This window comes from Anguilla rostrata, chromosome 2 (genome assembly GCF_018555375.3).
Source record: "Anguilla rostrata isolate EN2019 chromosome 2, ASM1855537v3, whole genome shotgun sequence".
In the NCBI taxonomy this organism is placed as follows: domain Eukaryota; kingdom Metazoa; phylum Chordata; class Actinopteri; order Anguilliformes; family Anguillidae; genus Anguilla; species Anguilla rostrata.
The window spans coordinates 40,348,949-40,375,767 of NC_057934.1; the positions used below are offsets into that span (position 1 = coordinate 40,348,949).

The 26,819-nt window shown below is 44.1% G+C and overlaps 1 protein-coding gene across 4 annotated transcripts; it reads right to left on the reverse strand.

Moving 5' to 3' along the window:
- Positions 1–253: 253 nt before the first annotated feature.
- Positions 254–26,645, reverse strand: LOC135248024 (liprin-alpha-3-like). 4 transcript variants are annotated; one of them, XM_064322118.1, is made up of 33 exons: positions 26,193–26,644; positions 25,973–26,057; positions 22,967–24,098; positions 17,328–17,429; positions 16,213–16,377; positions 15,621–15,695; positions 15,478–15,537; positions 15,128–15,256; positions 13,940–14,032; positions 12,945–12,997; positions 12,529–12,622; positions 12,000–12,134; positions 11,701–11,784; positions 11,336–11,467; positions 9,927–9,989; positions 9,685–9,788; positions 9,331–9,496; positions 9,037–9,230; positions 8,346–8,592; positions 7,774–7,907; positions 7,110–7,261; positions 6,301–6,394; positions 6,092–6,173; positions 5,714–5,914; positions 4,929–4,991; positions 4,505–4,531; positions 3,968–4,143; positions 3,570–3,667; positions 2,992–3,167; positions 2,635–2,703; positions 2,255–2,417; positions 1,831–1,894; positions 254–1,036 (listed from the first exon to the last, which is right to left on the reverse strand). In XM_064322118.1, the coding sequence occupies exons 3-32, from the start codon at positions 23,291–23,293 to the stop codon at positions 1,842–1,844; spliced, it is 3,711 nt and encodes a 1,236-aa protein (XP_064178188.1). In that variant the 5' UTR covers positions 23,294–24,098; positions 25,973–26,057; positions 26,193–26,644; the 3' UTR covers positions 254–1,036; positions 1,831–1,841. The 4 variants fall into 4 exon arrangements, with proteins under 4 accessions (XP_064178188.1, XP_064178190.1, XP_064178187.1 ...); XM_064322120.1 differs by lacking the exon at positions 25,973–26,057 and having other exon boundaries at positions 9,709–9,788; XM_064322117.1 differs by lacking the exon at positions 25,973–26,057.
- Positions 26,646–26,819: the final 174 nt, after the last annotated feature.

The following is a 26,819-nucleotide window of genomic DNA, read 5'->3' on the forward strand; positions in this document are numbered from 1 at the left end:
TCTATATATATATATATAGGCCTCCCATCCGCCACTCATTCCCTGTCACTCTCTCTCTTCTGTTATGGCTTACGTGCATAAAGTGAATCCCCCTTAAATCACTGCCTATACACTTTCTTTTTGCTTATCTTTTCATCTATCCTCTATGCTCTTTCAGATCTTCCACTGCTGGTTCATGGAGGTGTATCATCTCTTCTACTGTCCATTTCTGTCCCAGAAAAGACCAGATTGAATGGAATGGACAGTGGTGAGGTTTATTTTGTTATACAAACACAAATCATAGGTCACCGTCCACCATTAACTTGTTTTCAACCAGGCAAACTGAATGTGACCTCAATACAGTTAATCGAGGATAGGATGAGCTGACCTAACCAAGCAGAAGTACACCACAGCCCACTTGCATACACACGCCGTCAGTCTGTTCTATGGCAGTGTCCGCTCTGTCGCAGTGTATAGACACTGCTAGTTTTATATGGATTCACACTAACGTCACCACCATGGATGCCTGGATACAGAGCTCTAGTTGAACATGAAGACACCTATAACATATTCATATTATTCATATCCCGCCGCACATGACAGAGAGATCAAAGTGAGCCCATGGGCACCCCAGAGAAGCTTCGCCTCTTCAGATTAATAGAAAACGAGAGCAAAAATGGCTGCCAGGTGGGCGGTTTTTACGTCCTTAAACTGTAACACTGTGTAAAGATGGGGCTACCGTGGATAACTGCAGTCAGTTTCAAAACCATCCTAACGGCTTCACAGCACAATTGTGGACAGACAGAGAGAAAGAGAGGCAGACAGATATATTTTTTTATCTCTTCCAGCTATTCATACATTTGCTGTTTCTCATCCTCATTTCTTCAAGACATCAGTGCTTTCTTCTCTCCAAGTGTTTTCTCTCATTCTCTCTGTTATTGCAGAATTGTAAGACAAATATATATTTATATGTATTTATATTTATCTATATAGCTTTTGTTCTTTTCATTGCTTCCCTGTTGTTTTCCAAATGAAGGAAACACAAATCCAGTGGGTCCTGTAGAACATACAAAGATTATACTTTTTTTGAGACTGTAGGACTTCTCAGTGAATACATGCTAACAACTTCCAGCACATTTTTGTGCAGAATTACAGAATTACTGTCTAGTCACCTTCTAGGATAGGAAGTTTTAAGTTGGTAATACAGAATTCCATTTTATTGTTTTATGTTTAAATTGATATTTACAATAATTAGCAATACAGCTGTGTCTATTCTTCTCTGTATCATAAAGTCACTGGCACATAGTTCAAAAGACAATATTCATCCTATATGGGCACTTGACAATGGCACAATTTGTACAACTTTATTTTTTATAATCTCTTCATAAAATTATGCATTTTAATTTTGTTGCTTTGATATATATGATATTTATTTGTAACTCAAGCTGTTTTTCTGAATGGAGTAACTATTGGTACTTTTTGTTAATGGTACCATTGGTTCTGGTATTCCTATCAGCTTTCTAGGGAAGCTGCTTTGTTCTATTTTAATCACTGTACTGCATTTAGTTGGCAGTAAGTAAGCCTAATATTATAAATCCCATAATGTTGCCCTGTGGTCTAAGGTTATATGCCAGAATTGCATAACTGGAAAATTAAATAAAAATGAGCAGTACAGAATCTACTTAAAAAATTTGAATGGAAATAATTCCAGAATTGCCAGTACAGACTTGTACTTCGATGAAAGCGAGTGGTAATCTTACTTTCCTTAAATGTAGCAACATTAATACACGCTGTAAGCTGTTATAATAATAAACAAGGCGATACATAATGATGGCTACAGACTCTGCTCACCCCAGTGTGTCTCAGCAGGAGTATGTTCTCACTGACCCTGACTCTCCTCTGGACCCAGAGTTAACTGCGAGAGAGAGAGACAGAGAGACATAGAGAGAGTAAGAGAGAGAGAGAGATTGATTTACTGTGACAGGTGCTATACATAGTGCTACACAGCATTGCACTGCACTCTCCAAAAATGTGGTTTACATTACAGTATGCGACTGATGCTGTGGTTCTTGGCATGCTTAAAAAAACAGGTGCCGACAGGAGCGGTGCCATGACAGGCCCATTGCTGCCCCGCTGCAAGTTCCAAAAAATGCTCTTTGCAGTGAAGCTGCACTGACAGAGTGTTAGAAAGACAGACAGGCAGGAACACACTGGTGGAATGGCGGAGTAGACTTGGCAAGAAGAAGGCATCAGAAGGAGAGAAAACACTCCTCACCTTCGCTCTGAACTTTCCTCAAGGTCACGGAGGGCGTGGAGATGGCTGAGGCACGGAAATTTGGGGGCAATGTTTCTGAGGAGTCCGAGGTGACTCCCCTCAGGTCCTTCTCTCGGAACATCTTCCTCCATGAGGGCGAGCGAGTGAAGGTTTTTGTGCCATCCTGAGAGACAGACGGAGACAGAAACCGTCACCCTCTGGGCTCACATATCAAAGATCAACCACAGTTGCGTGGAGGTCCATAAAGCATTTATAGAAGTGTGTATTCTCCAAGGATGACTGCATGTCTTTTGTAACCTCTTTTGTTCTGAATAACAGCTTCTGGAAAGCAACATTTAATTTCTTGAAGATTTATTATTATTGTTATGATTTGTCTTTACCTCATCAGGCCTTCTCTCTGTTCCCATGGAGATGAGAGCGTTGTACTCCTTCTCCAGAAGCTGTCTGGCCTGAGAGGACGAGGAGTAGGAAGACAATAAAATCCTCAGTCATAACAGTGAATCATGGATTGTGGATTGGAGACCGAGCACAGCAAAAACCAAGTATTTTAGTCACACTTAGACATAAAATCTTATTTCTATTACTTTCTTGCTTTAAGATTTTGAAGATTTGACAACGGGGTGAGAACATTTCACTTGTCAAGCAAAACGTAACTTTAAAACCATGCTAATGTTTTGTTCTTGAGAGAAAGATCAAACACAGTCAGGATGGAGCAGTGGTTGGGACAGCTGGGCTACCTGTGTGTTCTGGTTGGGGATCTGAAGAAGCAGGGCCAGGTCGGTGTAGTCAAAAGTGTCGTCGAGAGCCAGCAGCGCCCCGTGAACCCCGCTTTCGGTCAGATTATCCGCAAACTCCTTCAGACCCACAGTCTGCACCCAGCACATCACGCGCTCGTTCGACCACACCATCACGTCTAGACGGGAGGGGGGCCAAGCTTGTTAGAACGTACCATTATTTTTTAAATTGGCTTATCCTTTATTCATCCAGGTGAGTCTCACTAAGATGACACCGTTTCAATGAAGGCCTGGCCAGTCAGGTGTCAGGTAGGTGGATGAAATGGGGGGCAGTGTTGTGGCTGAACAACTGCAACTGTGATTAATTAATCTGGTTCATTAATTCATCTATCTTCCACCAATTAAGAAAAAATGTCAGACAGAATATCCACAACTGGAAACTCCTTGAGACCTTACAAGCCCTCTCGTAACACTTGCAGGTTATATTTTGGTTTAAGTCTGAACAATCACTAGAGTGGTGTAGAAGGGGAGGAGGTCATGAAGGAGGCCTGAACGGGGAGATGAATGTAAGGGAAAGTCACCTTTGTTCTGATGTTGACTGTCGTCTCTCCTCCTCTCCAGCTCCTTCCTGTCATAGTTTAATCTCTTCAGACACATGATGCCGTAATGCAGGCTGACCCTGAGAGAGAGAGAGAGAGAGAGAGAGAAAGAAATCACAGCCATGGGTTTGGATGCAAGTCAAGAATGTGACATGATGTCACTTCCATACGACATGGCCACCAGGTACATCAAAAGACATCAAACTCACAGCAGCAGAACAGGGACTTTTGAGCCCCTTTTGAGGCAGAAAAGTAGCTATATACAGTATAGGGTTGTAACACTGTAATGGTTAACATAAAGCATAGGGTGAAGAATGGCATCAGATACAATCTCCGTGAAGCACTGGGTGCTTGGAGCCGAAATGGCGCCGGGCCCATACCTATGGAAGCTGTCCACCATTTTAAGCTGCCCCCTCAGCTCCTTCTTGGTCAAGTGGTCCAGCATGCGGGCATCCACCAGGGACTCCATGAAGTAGCTGCGGTACTGAGGCAAGCCCAGGCTGGGCAGCCACTCGTTCCCTACCCACTCATGGTTCATGTCCCCATAGGCCAGGATCTACAAAGAGACGAGGACGTGAAGCAGGTGGAAATGAGAGCATAAATCACGCATAGGAACGGGAATACAGCCACGGAATAGACTGAAGCAAAAGGCCAGAAGGAGGAAAATAAAAGGCAGGTAGACGGGAGGAAAGGGGAAGAGAGGGTGGACTGGAGGGGATTCAGAGCACAGAAGCAAAGCGAAGAGATGTAGGGTTCTGGAGCTTGAGAAAGATTCAAGTTTGCACATCTAGTCTTTGTGAGAATTTGTGCAACTGCATGCCTATGTGCTTGCAATATGCGCATGCATATTGCATGTGTGTGCTCATATACATACTATTAGATGCCTTTTTTGATTTTAGTTCACAACAGGTACTTACCTGATCCCAGCTAATCTCTTTCAGCTCCTTGTAGGCAGGGGAGGAGAAAGTAGAGAAGGAAAGACGGAAGGAGAAAGACAGAAGGGAAGAAGCGATTGAGGGCAATTTGATTGAGGGAAAATGGAGGTAAGGGAGAGCAGGGTGGAAAGGAGGACCCAGAGGGAGGAATACTTTGTTAGTGAATGGATATTAGTTGGAAAAATTCACACTTAAACGGAAATTGAGGAAGCAAGGGGTTCAACTCTACTGCCTAATTAGGAAGACAGACAAAGAGAAAGAGAAACAGAAATGAAAGAAATTGAATGCCGGGTGGCTGAATTGCAGGTGAGGAAACTGCCCTAGATAAAATGGTGTCTCTAATGATAATAAATTATAAAATGGTCGATTTTTTCTTTATCTCGAAAGCCATGCCACAGATACTCACAGGTTTGGTGGCAGTGGCCAGCGACTCCATCTCAGCGTGTGTCATCCACACATTGCTGGTGGACTGTAATCATGTCCAGTCGTGGGGATTTAGAGAAATTGGAGAGAGAAAAGCATCACATGAGATATGATTGAGATAATGAGGTAATTAACGCTTTCTATAAACAGCGGAAAAAGTGTAAAATTAATTTGTAAGAAAAAATTAATTAAGTTAGAGAAAATGACCTAAGGCCCTTCTAATAGAACTTAAGTATAAACAACATAGGCAGACATTCACAGAACTTTGGTTCGAGTGGATAATAAATCTTTAAAATCGTATTTACATTATGACCTTTACACGTATATTTGGCAGGAACTGTAGGAGTAATAATTCCAATGTATTTGTACTTGCACTTTCTGCACATGGCAACTTGAAACAAGCAGGGTGATAGTGTAGATAGGCCTGTATTGGAGTCATAAAGGTAACAGTGATTGGGATCATATGCGCTGTTTAGGTAATCGCTGTGGGCATCTGCATGGTGGGACAGTCTGCAGTGTGTAGCTATGTTGGTCAGTCATGTGGCAGTCTGATGTGGATGTCTGCAAAGTGTGGGTACAGTCTGCGTGTCAGTATCGCAGTGTGGGTTGACGAGCTGGCAGTACAGTCTGCAGTGTGAGGGTAGAGTCTGCATTGTGTGGGTACAGTCTGCATTGTGAGGGTAGAGTCTGCAGTGAGCAGGTACAGTCTACATTGTGTGGGTACAGTCTGCAGTGTGCGGGTTCAGTCTGCAGTGTGCGGGTACTGACAGAACGCGTGCTGGCCGGGGCAGAGGGGCTGGTGAGGGACACCATCTCCTGGATGGCGAGCCGCAGCTTTAGCCGGTGGAGTGGGTTGCTGATGCCGATCTCCCTCTGGATCTCCGTGTCCGACAGGTTAGCCATGATGGCACCGCTCTTCACATTTGCCCGACACGCTGCTACATACCACGCCGGCATCCCCACCCACAGCTACAGGGGAGAGAAGCGAGCAAAGACGGGAGAGGGAGAAAATGGCGGAGCAGTGAAAAGTGCCAGAAAGACGACCTTAGTCAGCATAATTCACAGAAGAGAGGGAAATGATTATTTTTCCTTGGTGGCTGCGTTGACTGAGAGACACCGTCAGACAGACGGGGGAAGACTCATTACCTCCAGCCAGGAGACTACAGTGGGCCCATCCCAGGAGGCGAAGGGCAGCCCCTGACGACAAGCCTCTTCCAGCAGCTCATGCCTGAGGCAGTGAAGGATAAATACATATTAAAGTCAGGTCACCTGATCACGTCCATTAAATTCCAAATACCCAGTCATAATCTGGGTAAATGGTGAAAAGGAAGCTGCGAAGAAAGATATTTTCTCACTTCTTCTTGCTGCGTCGATCCTTGTCCACAGATCCAGCCAGCTTGGTCAGGCCCAGAGGGTCTGCAGAGCCCAGGTCTTCAGAGGGTGTGGAGGCTGAGAGAATAGAGAGGGTGTCAGCAGAGATACAGCTACAACTTTGGCCCTATACGCTATTCATCTTGAACAGGGCAACCATTTTAACTGTAGTTGCTACTGTCTTCTGCTTCTATTTTTAAAATGCTTTCACCACCCACCTCCCTTTTTCTCCCCAGCTTGGAAAGTCCAACTGTATTCAGCAGCGCTCATGCTTCTGTCTTCGCAGCAGAGTGTAGACAAGCACGCACTCTCCTTAAAGCATGTGATGTCGCCAGCTGCTTCTTTTCACACCGCAGCCCACAAGCCAAGCTTGCACAGATGAGTCAGACACTTAACGCGCAGCACTACCAAGCAGACCGCGGAGGCCGGATCAACCAGCGGGCTCGCTAGATAGTGCTGAGGCGCGGATCCTGGCCGACTGAACGCTCCCTAACCCTGAGAAACACTGCTGCCTAATTGGCTATGCAACAGGGGCTACTTGCCACAGTTGGCACAGTCAGGATTTGATCCTGGACAACTGGGTCAATACATGCACTGGAACTGTCCCTTAACACAGTTGAAGTGATGACCCACCCAGCAGCCCCTGCCTTTATTTTTAACTAAGCTACAAAAATGTGACTTCGTCATCACACAACAATTCATCACACTCAATGATAAACTATGCGGTACTACAATGAACGTCAGCAGCTGTGCAATGTGCATATTGCATATTTGTGTTGCTCTTTCTTTTCACCCAGTGACGCAGACTCTCTCCCGGGCTGGCCCATCCTCCCTTTCTCCTTCTTTCCAAAGAGGCGGCCGATGGAAGACTTGATGCTTTTCTTCTTGCTGGATTTGTGAAGGGAGTCCTGACTGCTGTTGGAACTGCTGCCATCTGCTGATAGGCTGAGACACCAGAGGAAAGGAAGGTATTCACATAAGCCTAGCGCACAAGCAGGGAGGGGTTGCTTAAGTTAATGCTTATACATATCTGAAATATCAGTCCTGGTTCACTTTAAACTTTGAATACAGAATTTTTAAATACAGAATGTGACAATAAGGATATGTAAAATATATGCCGAAGTATTTTTTATGTATTGGAGAACACATTCAATTAGTTTAATTATTTGGCATACAAGCTGGTATTTATACAAGTTGGTAACCTTTTACCACTGGGAATATTCAAAATTCCAGCAAAGATACACGTGTCGTTTGTTTAATTGGAAAAGGCTGCATTAACATTAAAAAGTCCCTCTCTGCCTTGATTTTCCATCTTCCAGTAAAGGCAATTTACTGCCATATTAACATACCATGAAAATGACATAGCCTGTAGTTTTAAATATCAGCTTACAAATCTGTAATACAATTTTGGACGTTGGGAGACAAAGATGTCTAGAAAAGACTAGTGGCTGGCTGACCTGCGGAATTCACGATGGTCATCAAGCCCTGCCCCTGGATGTGTGTGAGTCATTCTGTCCAACCGTAGTGCACGAGGTGTGGGAGGAGGAGTGGAGTCCAGCAGGGCCAGGGACCTGTCATCCTCCTTATTGTTCTGAAGTGAAACATTTCCTTTCAGTAATGCTGGCGCCTTGGCTAATTCTGTTTAGAGCAACTCTGGGGCATAAGGAACTAAAAATCCCCCCGTTACCCAAGTGGCTTGTTAGAAACAAAAATAAAAGGCTAGGCAGTTCCTGCCCTCATGGCCAAAGGTGTCTCTGTTTATGCTGCCATATGCAAAGAGAGACTCATTTACAACAGGAACTGGAGGCAGTGTAACTTCCTGTCCACATCCCAGGACTTCAGTCAATGGTCTGAGTTAGCATTAAAAGCAGACCGCTGCCTTCAAAGAATTGACAAGACCTGGAAAACAGTTCTAAAACTCAAGTTAAACTGGCAATACAAACTCGAACACATGAAGCTGCAGCAGGATTAGAACTCCAGCTCAAAATGACTGACACACGCTTTCTACAGACCCGGAATGGCAGCGTACCGGTCGGTCAGTCTCCCGGGCGGGAGAGTGAGGCAGGCGGGGCGTGGAATGTCCGGAGCTGGGGGGCGAAGGGGAGGCCAGGGTGGAGGAGGTGAGAGAAGGGGGGATGAAGCCCCGACCAGTCCCGTCCCTTCCTCCGCCTAGAGAGGATGGGGGAAGCGGGGGGCCATCCAACGCAACGCTGCTGACCCGGCTCTCGATCTCCTCCGCCCTCAGCTCTGTGCTTTCCTTCTCCTCCTGAATCAGTCTGGGAGGGGGGGGGACGAGAGAGGAGTAATAATGAGAGCTACGATTAAACCTGTTCTCGCTTTCTTTATACCCTCCCTCCCAAACCCCAAAAGTCTTGCCATATATCTTTTTGACCTACATTCATTATGAAGGATGCATATCCTCACTCCTTTTCGCCCTTATGAACAAAACTTGCACAACAACACTTAGCAGCTTAACTATACGTGAAATCAAACAGCCACTAATTTCCCTGTGGACGCTACATGCTAATTCAGGCCAATCCAAAACAATGACACTGCTGAGGAAAAAGAGAAAAAACTGTATTATTGATCAAACCATTGCAAGAATATGGACCCCAAGGAATCAGAACCTTTCAAAATCCAATAGTGAGTCTTGTGTTCTCCCTAATACAGGTTCCTGACCCCCAATGAGACCAGCCTAAGTGGGAGAGAGAGCCGCTCACTTGATCTCTTTGTTGATGGCCTCCAGCTGCTCCTGTAGCATGATGGCCAGGGTTTGCACGTCCGTCTGTCCGCTGGGCGACAGCAACTCCGAGCCGAACAGCGTCTCCCTGTCCTCCTCCTCGTCCGAGCACCCACCCTCCACGCCTCCCTCGAACCCGGGACCCAGCAGGTTGCCGCTGTCCCATTCTCCATACTGCAGGGAAGGGGGGGAAGGTGAGGTTAGCGCAAGCAGCGTGGGCTTGCTGAGCTATCCCAGACAGTGACACGGTCAGGCCTCACGTGGGCCACGTCACCTTGCTGGCTTCATCTCTGGCGCCGCCCCATCGCCCGCGGTGAGCCCGCCTGACCACGCCCCCGGAGGCGGCATTGCCATAGTGATCCAGGTGTGTGGTGGAGCCAGCCGGGAGGGACCCGCCTCCTTGGGAGTATCTCAGCTCTAATGCACTTCCTGGGAGGGACCTGACAAGGGCAAGGGCAACAAAAAAAGGGGGGAGAGGGCAGTTGAGGCCACTTTGGCTGTTCAGCTTTAGGAGAGGAATTCAACACAACATGCAGTAATTAGCATGCTATGATCTAAAATGGCATTTGTGCATTATTGTTCCCTAATGTATAAAGTGTTTGTTAATGCTTTTACGAAACATAGATACCCTTCAATCGCCAATGTGGCTAACCTGGAGTACGAGGAGCCAGGCCGCCCTCTCAGCTGATCCAGCTCCAGCTGAATCCTCTCCAGCTCAGCTATTAGCTGGTCCTGAGAGAGAGGCAGGGAGAGAGAGAGAGAGCGATAGAAAGAGGGAGAGAGAATCAATATAGCATGCACATACACAGAGAAAAATTAATGAACTGATCCAAACCCATGCCGTCTAGACGCTCTGAGCTAGAGACATACCTTGTTAGCGAGGAGATCATCTTGTATCTTCTTCATGTTTGCTAGCTCCTCTGAAAGGGCATTCTGGAAGCAAAAGAGAGAAAAAAACTATTTTGAATGCTGACACGTGTAATGAGTACAGGTTAAAACCGACATGGGGGTCGAGGGGCACCTCTACACTGACCAAAGTAGAGCACAGTGCAGATTAAATGTATCCAAGTTTGTTTGAATACATTCTAGTGATTAACTTGAACAAAAACATTTGGTTAAGCAAACCGCACTTCAAAGATTAGCATAATTTTATCTGGTCATCGATCTTTACCAACAGTGCTGGATCATTGCATATTGGCAGGGCAGTAAAGTGTGACAATATTGTTGCACTTGCGATTTAACAGTGCGAATATAAAAACATATTTGTATTGCACCCATGTGACAAGTTGTTTAGTTAAATTGTGTTTCAGTAATATAAATGTTAAATCTGCCAAACTCAGAGTTCAATGAGCTTTCTCTTCTAAGACGGATAATTGCGAGCACTATGGGAGATGTATTTCAAGTTGTCACTATCATACAAAGCCGAATCACAAAAAAAGTCTTCATCCCAAACATTATGGAGCTCACTGTACATAGTTTGCACTTCACTTGTGAATATTTGTTTTATAATAAAGCATGCCAACCGAGACCAATAGAATCCCCTTTAAGGTCTGCGCTACAGTGATTTTCTCTGTGCTAGTAAATGTTTTTACCTTATTAGCACTAGTGCTACAGGCTAAAAAACGAATACAAAACCCTGCATATTGGCTATACCAGAGATACACATTGCTTATTTCCCCTTATCCTGTCATCCTATATTAGCTTAACAGAGGAAACCAGTGTGCTTATGTTCCCAACAATGAACAAACAGAATATGTATTCATCTATTAATACAACATCTCAGCAAATAAATGCACATTGAACTTACACAACAGGGAGTTCACTAAACTAAAAAAATTCAAACATTATGTTAGCAGCAAAGCTTGGGGGGGGAAGGGGCGAACACAGTATTAAGCTACCATGTGTTGCGTGAAACCTGTTTGAAAATCAGAAAATCACCAGGGATGTTTTCAAAAGCGAACAGACTTGCTGAATAAGTTGGCTCAAGGCAGTGCTCTTTCACTGCAGCATAGATAATTATTCCATCGCACAATATTATTGTATCAAGGAAGCACGCTGAACCTGCTTACAATCACCCATTTTATACCACACCCTTTCATTGACTCTTTCATAAAGATTCATCAAAGCGCATGTGACTTTAGACCAGGAACTATAATTTTTATAAAATCTGCATGGTTTCTAACGATGAAGTGTGGGACAAGGCTTCTGTTGACATTACGAGACACCGCCCTCCCGAATTAGCCTCGCTGAACAGCCACGCCCGGGTTTGAGTGCAGCACCTTCTCTTCCAAGGCCGCCATTCGCTCCTTCAGGTGAAGCTGTAGTCTCTCATTGGACTCCGAGAGGAGCTTGTCCACCGTGTCGGATAGCCGCTTGTTGTGCTCGTCATTCATTCGCTCTCTCTGTCTCGCCTGGAAAGGAAAGGGGAAAAAAGGAGGGGCGGGGTGAAATGGAGGGAAAGAGGGGAGGAGCTTGTACTGTACAGGACATCCACTGCGCTTGACTGGAAGTGGTGCTGGATGGTGAGCGGAGAGTCCTTGGATGCAAATGGGGATCGACAAATGGGTGGTGTAGAAAAGAGAGGCACTATAAATAGACAGAGAGAAAGAGAGAGCGAGAGGCAAAGAAAGAGAGAGATAGTCACCCTCTGTAGCTCCTGATTCTTCTCCTCCAGTTGTGCCTCCATCTGTCGCAATCGCTCTTCAAAGTTGCCATGGCGTTCTTCCGCCTGGGTGACAGAACGGGAGGGAGGGGTGGAGGGGAGAGAGTGAGTGAAAACGAGCCAATAAAGCACATGCACAAAGACTCTCTTCTGGGATACACCACTCTCATACTGCTACAGTACCACAAGAGATTCCAGCAGGCAGAGAGGAAGAGAGCCCAGGGTACGGTGAAACAGAGGAGCTGAAAGGCGGAGAGAGGGGCCCAGAGGGGGAGCGGCACCTTGTTAAGAGCGGCCACTCTCTGCGCGAGCTGGGCCTCGATCTCCGGTAGCGTCTCGGCCCTCTGCAGCGTCTGCTGCAGCTTCTGCTTGGCGTCGTCCAGTCGCTCCTGCAGCTGCCGGTTCTTCTCCTCGCTCTGGTCGGGTATAGGAGGGAAAGAACGAGCGTGGAAGACACTTATGTCTGCTGATCATTACTCCTCCCCCAGCAGTACTCTGTTCTTAGAGTGGCAACACAGCCGACTTCCTCCCAAGGTCAAGATAAATGACACTGTCCGCCACTAAACTACACCAGCGTCCTGCCCGCAGACAAGACATGGCGAGCAAAGAACGATTATATAGTTCTGACTAATACACGTCGTCATATTTTCGATTCAATTTTATTTGCATTGCGCTTTTCACAGAGAACTGTCACAAAGACACTTTACAGAGTCGACTCTACATTTGGACTGTAGGCCTATCCTTTCAGTCTTCAATATGACAATATTTACTTCTGTAATTTCTGAATCATGTAAACAGTAATGTTGGTACCTGTCTGTAGAGAGACTCCTTGCTTGCCAGTTCATTCTCTAGTTTGTCTTTTATGTCGTGGAGTGAGGTTGCCTCCCTCTGGGCGCTGAGGTATCTGCACGGAACAAACACAAACCAGACTAGTGTAAACACTGCATAAAATGACTCACTCAGGAAGAAGCAAGAGAGCTTTACTCACAGGAAGACGAAGACAAAAGGATAGAAACCGCATTAAACCGTTTTTCATCATAAAATGTCTCTTTGGTCCAAGTTCAAACACCGGTGGAGAATCGTGTGTAGGAGTGGCAGTCGGTTAGAGAGTAAACTAAAAAGAGCAGGTGAGGTAAAGTACTGTGGGAAATTCAAGTGCAGTTAGGACACAGAACAACTGAATTCTGGGTCAAAGGGAGGCTGAACTGCAGTAGAGTGAAAATTACCTGCGCTCTAATGTAGTAATCCTCTCCTCCATATCTTCCCTCTGACAAAGAGCCTAAGAAAAAAGAGACAGAAACTATCAGGCAAAGTCTAAATAAACCATCTGCTTCTGCATTGTAGATAAACCACTCAATGACAGTAAATAGCAGATACACAACGAAAAGGCAGAGGGGCGCAATGATAAATGGCTGAATGTGAACAAGTAAGCTCCAGAGAACACAGAAAACAGATACTTATGATGGTATAATAGACAATTGCCCTGTTTAAAGTCTATCACACACGCACTCTGTAAAGAGAGTCAAAAGCCCCCATTAAAATATGGAGTCATTTATATATTGAAGAATACTATTTGTTGCCATTCAAAAAACAGCAAGAAAAAAAAATCGCTGGAAAGCCATGTTTTTTTGTTGCCTGTTTTGGATTTCACTTGCAAACCCAAACAGGCTCATTGGCTCCTTTCATGTTGTTTACAGTTCTCAGGAAACGTGGATTTGAAAAACTCCCTTTTCAACAAGACTTAAGTTCTATAAATCCCAAGCAACTTTTGCACTTTCAGCAGACAACAACCAAAGGAAGCTGCACCTAAACACACAGGTACAGACTTGTTCTTCTAGCCCATCAATTGAATTTCAAACAAGTTGGCAAAGTTCTCCTTGACAACGTATGATAACATCCTCTACGGTAGCCTCATATTGGAACTTCCCCCATTCCAATCTGAAACTTGCGTAAGCCTGTTGCATAGTTCCAGGGCAAATTCTATGGCATATCACCACCAAAATGATTTGCATTTCACATCCCATAAACTCATAAATGAATCACACAATACATAGTTGACAGTGACAATCAGTTTTGGCTTTTGTTCGTAGGGATTTAATTCATGACACTTTTGTGGATTTTAAGTCATGTTGAACAGCGGTAGATAAAGGCAGTTTCCAGAACAGCCCCAAATGTAGGACCCTTCGGATTCTACACACAAGAACAGTCGAGACATACCCACCTCTTTAACATCTCTCTGCAGTTTCTGATTGGCCTCCTCAGACTTTGTCAGCTCCCTCCTTGCAGCAGCTAGCTGTTCCTCTATTTCTCCTACCTGACAGACGGAGACAGTGGGTGGTATAGGAGATGAAGTTATTGGAGGACAGGGGACAAAAAGACAGCTGTTCATATTACTTCAATTCCTTTGGCAAGATTTTACAGTGACTGTGATTCCACAACTGCCCACAAGAGGGAAGTGTGGTAACCCATAAGTCAGCTTGTGTGCTTTGAACTTAGCTATGAAATAACTGCAATGAACAAGCCCTCGCTCTGTGAAAGTCACTCCATACTCATTTTTCTTCCACATTCGCTCTCGAGAGATTTATAAAGAGAACAATTACGAAAAAACACAAATATCATAGGAAGGAAATGGAAAGTGCGATGCAATCAGTTATTCTTTAGGGATTTGATGGAATAGAGAAATAGGATAAACAACCCTCTTACAGTGGTTTTTAGTTCATAAACTGAAAAGTATTTGTTTAATCCGCTTTATGTGAGAGGTTGGTGTAGGAGTGTTGTGTCAGCCACATCGTAAAATTACTGTGTTTTATGGATATCACTATAAGTGAAAGTGAAAACAATGTGTTGCAAGTCTACAATATAAAACAAACAGCAGCAACAGATTTTCAAAATTTAAAGTTCTCATCTATGTATGGACACATTTTAAACAGTTTGCTTTTATGGAGATTCTGCCGATTCAGAATACCATATAAAACAAACCCCTATATAGACCCTAAATATAGTAACACAGAATCTGATTTGCAATTTCTCTACCCAAGTTCCCAAGCAGACTTAATATTTTATATTTCAAATATATTATAAATATCGGAGGTGTGACCTTTCAATTAAGATTTAAGTCCAAAAGTTAATGCATGTGGCAAATTGTTAAATGAAGATGTTTTTATGATGTGAGTGACCAAAGGTGGTAATGGTGAACAGATAAATCCTGTACATACAAGGAAACCTTTATGTGGGTCCACGGGAAACCATTATTATTTAAAAAAGAAGAAATCCAAAATGGCAGTTAATGGATGTTAGTAGACCAATACTGAAATTTCATGGCAGGATAGGTACGTTCAGGCTAAGCCTTGCCAAATGGCATAATGTTTATGTCCTAAAAAAGCAAAGGTGTGCCAGTGTAAGGTCCCACCTGTCGGCACATGAGAGCCAACCTTTCCCTCAGCTGGGAGAGTTCTCCTCTCTGTCGCTCAATCTCTCCCTCTCTCTGCCGGTCAACCTCTCCATCATCCAACACGGAAGAAGGACCGTTTGGCAGGCGCTGAGAGAGTGTGGAAAAGACATGAGAAAGGAGGAAAATCAAGTCAACGAGAGAAGAGAGAGGGAAGGGGTGATAAAGAGAAAAAGGACTAGAGATGCGGGGAAAAGCTCTCGACAAATATTAAATGGCGCTGCGGTCTACGCACACTAGTAGCTGTATAGCCTCTTTTAAAAGACTATCCTTGTCGACACACACAAATACCGTATGCAAAACCACCTTACCTCTTTCCCATTATCTAACCCTTGTTGTCGTCTTTTGATCTGGTCTCTTAAGGAACTCACCTGTAAGCCAAAGAGAATAAGGCTCAACGGCTTGCAGCTGAAGCAGAGACTTTGAAAAATACACAGCGCAGACATAACCTTACCTCCTGGGAGGAAGATTCCAGCTCCTCCTCTAACACAGAAACCCGTTCGAGGGCCACGCGCAGCCTCTCTCGAACCTAGGGCCAGAAAGGGGAGGAGTGGAATGAAGAGGAGGGAAAGGAAAAAGGAAAATGAAGAAAGGGAAAGAATACAGAAGGCACAGGCACAGGAGAGCCGGGCAGTAGCAGGGATATGATGGTGGAGGAGGTTGTGACCGGCTGTAGTATAAGGGGGTTGGGGAGGATAGTGTGTGGACTGAGACAGTCAGAACCACTGAGAAACAGTCGGCACACCATATATCACCTCTCCTTTTCTTACTGTCTCCCTCTTTCACCAACAGACATTTCAAGTGTGGCAACGCAGTGCTCATCATTTCCATGGTTACATCTTCCTATAGGATGGCTCTTCCTTTCGAAGTGTCATAGCATACTTTCCAAGTGATAAGGATTACCAGTGCTGGCATTTTAAAAATTAGAATAAATCATTAAAGGTAAAATGTGCACTCTGCAAGTTAAAAATGTGTATAACTAGGCGTTATACTGGTCAGAATCCTAAAGGGGACCTGGTAAAAGCAACATCTCCCCCTTGACTCACCTTTTCATCCAGAGCCTTGTGGTGCTCGAAGAGGGACTTCAGGGCCTTGAGCACCTCCACCTCGCTGGAGACCCCAGCGGGGGACTGAGCCTGCCTCTTCACCACAGTCATCCTCAGGCTGCGCTCATGACGGGACACCAAGCACTCCAGGTGCTCAAGCAGCAACTGGGGGAAAGAAAGAGGAAGACAGGAAGTGAGGTCACAAAGACTGACCTCTGCAGACAGATAGTCCTTTTGATAGACGAGCCAACGATCCAGGAGTATTGCAGGTTTAACAGTTACCGCTCAATGGCAAACTCTGGTGCCACTGAAACATCCGGCGAACAAACCTCCAATCCAATTTAAATTAAACTAAGATTTGAGGGCTCTGGCCTCCAGAGCTGGAAATGCCATTCCTGATCATAGTGGCTCATGGGAGATGTATGCTTTAGTAACACTAGTGCATGCTACTGAGAGAAGAAGATAAATAACACAATGTGAGGACAATAGAGAGGGAAAGACAATGGAAACTGAACAGAGAGGGCAGTAGTGAGAGAGAAGAATTTGGGTACTTGTCCCTATAACTACAGGAGTAGCTAGTGACAGGAGCAGAAGGAACACAGACAGTTCACAGAGGTGAGTTGGGTCGCCATGCCTAGCTTTAGGAGCCTGAATAACAGCACTGTCTTAACTTGGGACCATCTCAACCAATGGAAAATGTTTTAATCAGCTTGCGTAAGTACACATTGGTCTAAAATGCATTTCAATCAAAGTGACAAACTCCTTTTGCTGTTCTTGATTAAAACTATAAGGTATATGTTTTCTCTCTGCTTTCTAAACCCTTCTAGGCTAATCATGTCATCTGGTAATCCAGACTGTACCTCTGCTTCAAAAATCACTGAGAGAAAAGGAGTGGAGTGGCTGTCTGTTACCCATTTCAGCGAAACAAAGAGGTGAAAACAACCAAAAGAAAGCGTTCACTTACGACTGAGAGAAGATGACAGAACGTGAAGGACAGTGAATAATTCTGACACCTTGCCTTCGCTCAGCTTAAGCATGCTCTGTCAGCAGAGTTAGTTCTCAGGTTTACAGCGAGGGAGTCGTGGCTCAGACAGGGATGAGAGGCGGCGACTGACCCGTGTGTTGTTCCTCTCTGCCTTCAGCTCAGCGATCTCCTCTTCCCTCTCCAGGAGCTGCTCCCTGCACACATTCAGCTCTTTGGTCAGCACTGCAAACTCCTGAAGAGAAACAGAAAAAAAACCATCAAACGACACGTAGCGTAAGAGCACACACACACACACACACACGCAAGCACATATGCACGCGCACGTACATGATCACGCATACCCACATGCATGCGCACACACACACACGCAAGCACCCACGCAAGCACACGTACATGCTCGCATGTATGCACACTCACACACACACTCCCTCTGTGCCTTGCACTCACACACATTTAACTCTTTAGTTAGCATTGCAAAGCAAAACATCACACAACTCCTAATAAAAGAGCACACAAATATAGTGGACATACAATATATTGCTTTTAAAAAAGTATCCGTCTGTAAATTAATATTTCCAATATCATAGTAGTTTTAATCCGGTTTCAATTTTCCAAGATTGGTTAAATTACTTTAAAATTTTACAAACACATTTTACTGTGTTATTTCATAAACAAGCACATAAGCACGAACCACACGCACGCACGCACACACACACACACACACACACACACACACACACACACTTGCACGCATGCACACACTCGCATGCACACACCCACCAGAAAACAGATTTTTGTCTGGTTGGTGGACTTTTTCAGAGTGTGTGTGATGCACTGTATCACATAAATATCCTTCTGTGGTGACCCTTCCAGACTCATCATTCGATTTGGTGTGCTTTAGCATTGCTGTTACATCACACTGTTACACACTGGAGCATAACATAAACTCAGATAGCACTGCATGAAAGCACAATAATAATTGCACTCACCAAAGTGGTTACTGCAATATATTTGCGTGCACACACAGAAACACACACACACACACACACACACAAACACCGCTGACTGTCAGGGTATTTACATCCATTTCAGGCAATCCATGTATGAATTACAGCACTTTTTATATATACTTCCCCCTTTGTAGGAGACCAAAAGTAATTGGACAAATTAACATAACCTTAAATAAAGTCATCATTAACATTATCTGAAATTAAGTACTTAGTGGCAAATCCTTTGCATTCAATGACTACCTGAAGTCTGTGACCCACAGACATAGGCAGACGCTGGGTATCTTCCCTGGTGATGCTTTGCCAGGACTATACTGCACCCATCTTCACTTGCTATTAGTTTTTAGTTTTCAGGGCTTTTGCCTTCAGTCTTGTCTTCAGCAAGTGAAAAACACATTCAGTTGGATTCAACATTCCAGTTTCTGGCCATGAAAAGCTCATCGGTTGCTTTAGTAGTATATTTGGGGTCATCGTCCTGCTTCAAGGTGAAGCGCCGTCCAATGAGTTTTGAGGTATTTGGATGGATCCAAGCAGAAGTTTCTGTAAATTTCAGAATTCATCCTACTGCTGCCATCAGCAGTCAGATCATCAATGAAGAGAAGAGGGACGGTACCGGTGGCACCCATATATGCTCAAGCCATAACACTACCTCCACCGTGTTTCAAAGATGAGGTGCTATGCTTTTGATCATGAACAGTTCCTTACTTTCTCCACACTTTCCTCTTTCCATCACTTCGGTACAGGTTCATACTCGTCTCATCTGTCCATAAGACTTTGCTCCAGAACGCTACAGTTTTTCTTGTATACTTTTTAACAAGCTTTAGCCTGGCTGTTCTGTTCTTGAGGCTTATGAGTGGTTTGCATCTTGCAGCAAACCCGCTGATGCTGGTGTAGTATTCTCTTTGTGGTAGTCTTTGACACCTCTATACCTACATACTGTACAGTGTTCTTGATCTGTTGGACTGTTGGGAAGGGTTTTTTTCACAACTGTAAGTGTTCTTCTCTCATCCAGTACAGTGGTCTTTCACTGTCTACCAGGTCATTCGCTATTGCTGATCTCACCATTGCGCCCTTACTTCTTGCTAATATGTCAAACAGTTGATTGTGGCACACTCAAAGTTTTAACTGTCCCTGATCGATTTATTCAGATTTTTCGGCTTCACGATGGGCTGTTTTACTTGCAATGACACATGCACTTACATGCATTACAAAGCCAACACTACAAAAATTGTGTCACGGTCCAAATACTTACAAACTGCACTGTACGTGTGTGTATATATGTGTATTCAAACCCATGGCAAAAATAAAACACAAATTCAACACAGCATAGTACCAACAGTCGGGCACTCAATCTTCCATCTATTTAGTTTATTTTAAAGCATCATATTCCAAGGGCCACATTTTGTACTCACTCCCCGCATCTTGCACTAGTCTCTGAGGTCATGTAAATTCAGATAATGGCAGTACTATTTCTCTTCAGATCCTTTGCTACATGCTAAATGAAAAATAACAACAACCAAAACACTTGTAGAATATTAAAGGCAATTTTTTTTTTGGTTTTTGGTTTTCAGAAGGCATGAACAACAAACAGCATGCACATCAAAAGAACCTGAAGGATTATAATATTAAGAGTAAGAATGTTTCTCAGATTATGCGAACAGTTGAAAATATTATTTACAGTCAATAATCATTTGCAAGGACTACATACTCACACATAGTAACACATTCAAAATATTACAATATTGTGACAACCAAAAATATCTTTAGGAAAAAACCTGATAAAGGCTAATCTACCCGATATGATTTGCCGTTTTATCACATAACTGTTGTTTTGCAAACTGGAATATTAAAATAAAAATAAACCTTGTAGAAGGGGTTAAGATTTTAAAAATGTCTTACTGGTAACCACAAATTTGTTCCTAACAACACAATCCCAGGACACGAAATACCAATCAATAGCATATTGAGGGATCCAGACTAGATCTGAAGTAGACCAAACTGTTTCTCAGCCATCTGCAAGAGCCATCTGGACCACTCCACTGACCATCACGCTCTCCGCATAAACACAACTCTTTAGCCAAGCTAGTATATTTAGCTTCAGTTTACCCACTCTGGCACCATAACAACGCAGGACCACAGGCTCCCCTATAGTTCACTGCCATGCGCAGGTATGCTGCACTGTCACTCAGAAATCAGGCACAAGCGTGACCACTCCCACCACTTGGCTGACCGCTGCTTTGCACGCGCTCACTTCGCCCACCGGTCCTCTCATTAGCAGAGGTCACTGGAACCGCTGAACAGAGCACCTGGCTCCAGTCGTTCTGCTCGCCTTGCCAACTACAAGCAGTCAACATGCTCTCGCTGAGTTGCCTGTTTTACGGCACGCTTATGTTTCCATTCCGCAACACATGCGCCTACATAAAGAGGCAGGAATCAGAATAATAAGTAATGCACATTTGGCAGAATTGTTTTATTCTCAAAATCCACAATATGACAATTTGTAATTATAAAAAGGTTTTTTTTTTTCTCCGCGAAGAGATGACCAGCTGTTTCTGTAAAAATCATAGGCAGAATTATCTCAGTCATCACAAGATCATATAAAACTGATGCCGCTGTTATTGGCAAACAAATAATATTACACTAAAAGCTGATTCTACAAATGTAGCAGTATGTTGCGTTACATTTGCATATGAAGACAAACCATGCCAGGCTGTCAAGCAAGAGTACCCTTTGCCTTGCGATTTCCTTGTGATGAAAACTATTGAAATACTATGAAGCCATCCCAGCCCAAATCTTTCAAGCAATAATCGGAAATGAAGTTTTAGAATGAACCCTTCAATCCTCTGTTTGCATTAAAATATATAAATCCTGACAGGCAATTTGTCATTGTGAAGCTTCTGCTAATTCTGTGAGTCATTAGAACAAAGCTGTCAGTTATGCAGGTTGCCCAAAAGCCCCATGATTAACATGGGCCAATCAAACATTACATTCTCACTCTCTCCAGGGTAGTGCTGAATGGGGAGCTGTCCAGCAATAAGTGGTGCTGAAAGCACTTTCTGTTACTTTTCCCTACACTTACACCTTTTCAGATACATATTTACATTGCCATTGTCAAGTCAGCAATTGGGGTGTTGTAACCCCAAGCTAAGTAACATAAATATACGAGCTGCACAGTCAGCGAACGAGCTCGCGCACTGGTCAGCTTATGTTTGAGTCACTGATCCACTCATTCAGTCAGTCAGAGATGCAGACACAGTGACACAGATGGAGAGGAAGAGTAGGGGAGAGAGAAGGCTGTGCAGATGGTGACACAGTGGGCCCATTGGCGCTAGGCCTTCTGGGATTGTATCTTGCTGGGAATGGGCTAGAGTTCCCATTGGCACCGCTGTCCCACAACTCGCTTCAGTCCTCCTCCTCTCTGACTCCATTTCATTCTCACTCTCAGTTCAGTCAGTTGAGTGGCTGTGGTTACCCATGAATGCAGGGTCCAGGGGATGTGTGTGGTGTATTAACCGCTTCCCTTACTCCCAGGACAACGTAGGTGCAATTGTGCTGTAAGGTCCAGACAGTCACTTATTCTCTCTGCCTTGCTTGCTTTCGCTCTTTGTCTCTGTGTGCTAACTCACAGCACCTAAGAATAGATTCTCTGGAGTCCAAATTAGCATGCAACAATATGTAAATTGAGCATAGATTTGTCGGTGTCAGAGCCTGTTTTGTATAACCATCTCTCTCTCACTCCCATATTCACATACTTCTAAAGCTTTGCGAAAATGCCACCGCAGCAGTAGATGAAGACTACTACCGGCCCCTCACGCATCATGTTGGTCTTTTCATGAACGGAAGTGTCTTCTTATGAGTCAACTCAATGTGTTTATATTAGATTCACTCTCTGTCAATGCTGTGGTTGTGGTACTTTAAGGTACTCTAACATTGTCAGTCACCTTGTACAAAATATACCTCCATTCTCTCTCTCGCTCTCTCTCTCTCAAAACGTCCCAGTGTCGGTATTTTGACTGACACTAAAGTTTATCTTCTCTCTGTGGTTTAGGCCATTCTGTTATGTAACTAACACCATGCCCCTGTCCTTTGATAACAAATTCTGAATCGATGTAGAAATGTAGTCCAAGCACCTCCTCTCTTCTTGTCTGGGTCTCTCTCTAAGTCTGGTCTCAGTCTCTAGTGAAATCTCTTCCAGTGCTCCAGCAGCACAGCGTGTATACAATGGACCACAGCTCTCACTGAGCATCTTTATGGTGACCTAATGCCTGTTCATATGTATAACGTTTATGACCACATATAAATTCAGAATCCCTAATCATAGGGAAATCGGGGGGCTGGCACTGATAATGATGGAAACTCAGAAAGTCCTTTAAGTAGATACTGTAAAATGAAGGTTGGATCACTGCCACTCCTATGCCTCTCCTTGTCCTTCCTGCTTGTTTTACTTCCTTGAACCTCTCAATAATTCAGTCCTCCCCTCCAGCTCCGTACCCTTCCAGGGATACCTCTCTTCCATCATCAACCATCACTCAGTGGACTGCACAGTAATCAAAACTTATTCAAGAGATCATCCCAACAGCAGCTTCGGTGGGACATTCTGATTTGAACCAGACAATACCAGGATGTCTCCTCATTTTTTCAATCATTCATAATCTCTTTAAGATTATAATAGGTTTTCACTTCCAAGGGACAAAGTATAGAGGCAAGATCATATTGTCATAGCAACGGCAGACCGTGTGCGTAGACATAGCCACTCCCTTACCTGTGGCAGGGCGATGGACAGCTGCCTTTGTAGCGAGTCCTTCTCGTGCCCCAGCTCCCTCAGCCGCAGCTGGGCCGTCCCGAGGCTGTCCTGCGTCTCCCTCAGGCTCTCCAGCAGCCTCTCCCTCTCCGTCAGCATGTTCACCATCAGGGACTCCAGGTTGCCCGTGCTGCCCCCCTCGTCCCCCCCCCTCTGCCCCCCATACCCGCCTCCCATCGCCCCTATCCCGCCTCCGCTCCCGACCCCGCCCCCGGCCGGAGAGGAGGGGCCCCCGCCGCCCCCTCCCCTCCCGTCCTCCGAGATGGTGGGCATGACCTCGCACATCATGGTGAGACCGGAGTGTGTGCGCTACGCGGTCGGCAGGAGTGAGCGTTCCGCTGGGGACCCGGCTGCCTGGGTTCGCCTGTCACGTCGTGCGCCCGAGTGAGAGTGTGTGGGTGTCTATGTGTCTCACTGCCGCCCTGTTTCAAGTGAGTGGGTGTCAGCAATGCCTATGTGTGGCTTACGTTATAGAAGAGCGATCGGTCGATCTTTTCTGCAACTTCAATGAGCAGGTTTAGTTTGTTTAAAGACCCATACTAACGGCCTGGATGCGTGTGATTTTGCAGGCCGCGCTATATTTGTTCCACAGAATTATTTTACGATCAGTGTCTTTTCTCAGTTTATTGCAAATAATTTCAGCGTATCTGTGTATATGAACTTATATACGCACAGGAACTTGGGCCTGTGTTTGCGTTGAATGATGTTTTCCTATGAGCTCAATTATCTGGTAAAATATGCTTTTAAAACGCCTCTATGGTTTTCTATCCCACATGACTGTATGAACTTGTGGGGCTATGTGTTAGTCATTCTAAAGCTGTCGGTGACTGCAGACTAAGAGGAATGCTATGATATGCTACAGAGAATGTGTGTAACTTCATGCAACGTTAGGTGACATGCTGTGGCCGCAGAGAACTCAGTGATGTGTAGTTTAGCTTTCTTGAAAGCTGAAATCTAAGAAGGGTCCACGAGGATGGGGTTCAGGATGACTTGGTGTGTCTAAGGGTTTAAGAGGGGAGGGGCAAAAGGGGAGGCTGGAATAGAGGAGGTCCTACTTCCCCAGGATTGGACTTCACAGCACGTAGACAAGGAGCTGAAACAGAAAAGGAGCGCTATATTAATACAGTGTTTCGTCATCACAGTCTGATCTGACACATGGTATGACACCTTGACACCAAAAACCAAAAGCAAAGAGGGGTTTGGGAAGTGATGAAAGGGTAAAGGTGAGGGGACTACAGGGACTGGACACAGCAAAAAAAGCGTTGTTCATGTCAGTGAAAAGTTTTCATTTTAGGACTCATGGAGAAACAGAGGAGGACAAAAGTATTTATTTTAGTTCAGTCATTTAACCAGCATGAGAAAGATTATGGAATATATATATTTTTTTAACTTATTTTTAATATTATTTTTAATATCTTAACCAATATCATTTGAGAATTGGTGAAAAGTAAAATGATAAGGAAAATGACTAACCACTGTGAATCCTTAACTATTGAATCATTACATTCATAATTAATTACAGTATTAAAATTAAGTCTACACTTTTGGAAATGGGGCAAAAATATCCTGTGGGTGTCCAGGCCACTGTACGATGGCGCTTCCAGATTCTGATAGGGAATATAACAGAAGGAGGAATTCCTGAACGCAATACATACACTGTAACACATGATACCACCAATAAATGCGACTGTTTCGTGTTTACAAAGCTGCTTACATCGTAACTATACTTACAGCCTTACAGCTATATAGGCAGTACCAGACACGGGGGCGCGAAGCGTAACTACATGGAGATGAAGCAGCTGATAAGGCCGACATTAAAATAGACCTCTCCAAATACCAATCAAATAATAACAACAACAACTATTTATAAATGGAATATTACCTTATTCGTTTTAGACACCCTATAGGCTATCACAAAGTAAGCGAAGGAAGGTCTTCAATGTGCTATTGAGAATAGGCTGCATGTTCTTTTTATACCATGAAATGGTCCAATAGAATCAATACTCACAGGTCGGACACTCAGCAGCTAGGCAGACAAACATGCATGTATATAGGCCAGAAATTGTGTATGGTTTTATGTCAATTACAGAAAAGAAACCTGAGTAGACAACATGTCGCCGGTTAAGATAACCAAACCTCAAATTCAAAATCTATAAAAGAAATATCACCAGTCAAATGAGCACACGCGCGCACGCGTACACACAACACATGCACGCACACACCTATGTTGAATTATATTTAATTAAATTCTACATTCGCAAAGATACCGTTCTGTGACATTACATAATTCTGCTGGCTGTTAACACCTATTTGGGTGACGCTGCCATATAAGACCCCCTCCCATATTGTGTAGCTAGCTATGTAGCCTATGTATGTTTCTGTTTGTGCTGTTTTCGGAAGCTCCGGTCTACAGTGCAAGACCACTGTAGCCTAATAGCTAATAACAACGACCCTAATTACACTAATAATAATAATAATAATAATGCGATGATAATCACATCATCAGGGGTCCGAGATCTGTATGAAAATAAACGTTGTGGAGGTTTGTGCTCATATGTAGGCTACTGACTGCACCTAGTGTTCTATGTAAAGACACAATTCGAACACACAGGAGCACGAGATAGGTACACGCACTCCATATTAGCCTATCAATATAATCGTGTAATACAGGATAAAGACAGCGAGAAATGATTTTCCTAGTAATTCTCTAACCTCGATTTATGGTCATGTGTTTGGACACATATGAGCTATTTACGAAATATACAACACGGAAGAAGGTCTTATATGATTCAGTAGCATGCGAGAAACTGTCTAAGAAACTAACGACAGCCTATATTTTACAATTAATATGAGGCACACTATGCATATAGTTGACTTAAGGTACGTTTAAGATTTTTTCCTTCAACTTATCCTAAATTAAAACACACATGTAAAATTACTTGTGGTGTGGTGTCCAAGCTAACGCACCTGTCAACGCATGAAGTGTCTCGACATTCCAAGCTTTGCATCGTTTATTCTTTTTTCCCTCCATTCTCTCTCCCTCCCTGCACCGCTACACAATCGAATACACATACAGATTTATTACATGCACACATTCACACCGTCACACAAAACACGCACACACGGACATTTCATGATACAGTCACAGGCAATGGGTATGAAATGGGTTATGGGTTTTGTCGCTTACCATGATCATCGTCGCAAGCAGATGGTTGGCATTATATTCCCTTCGGCTCCATCACAGTCTCTCTCGTTTTTTCAGAGCCAATACCCCCTTTAAAACCCGGATAACTGTTTTTCCTACTCTATCTCCTCCCTCTACATGTAAAAGGCACAAAGCAACAGAAATCGACGCTACAACACCACACCGTTGCCTATATCCCCTCCTCCTCTCGCTCTATCTCGGATGAAAAGGTAATGAGTCTTAAAGAAACATTCTCAGAACATTCAGTGAATTTCAGAATTCATCTGCCATCTCTGTCTTTCTCTAACACACGTTAAGGACCTATCGTATGCCACGGTTGATAATACATTATCAATGAGAGTGACAGGTAGCCTACAGCAACTGACAGCATAAGTTGCAAAGGAAGACGTGTTATAAACTACATACCATGACAATTGTAACAACGTTTTAAACACATCTGTAAGCATCAACTGCGGAAGGAAAAACACAGAGTAACAGTGGTATCCTCATCTCACCTCAGTACCAGCATCATGTAGAACCTACAATGCGGTGCTATTGTACCCCTAATTAACCATATAAATCATGTTTCATTAGCGAATTGCTAACAGTATTAGGGCATATGGGTCAAGT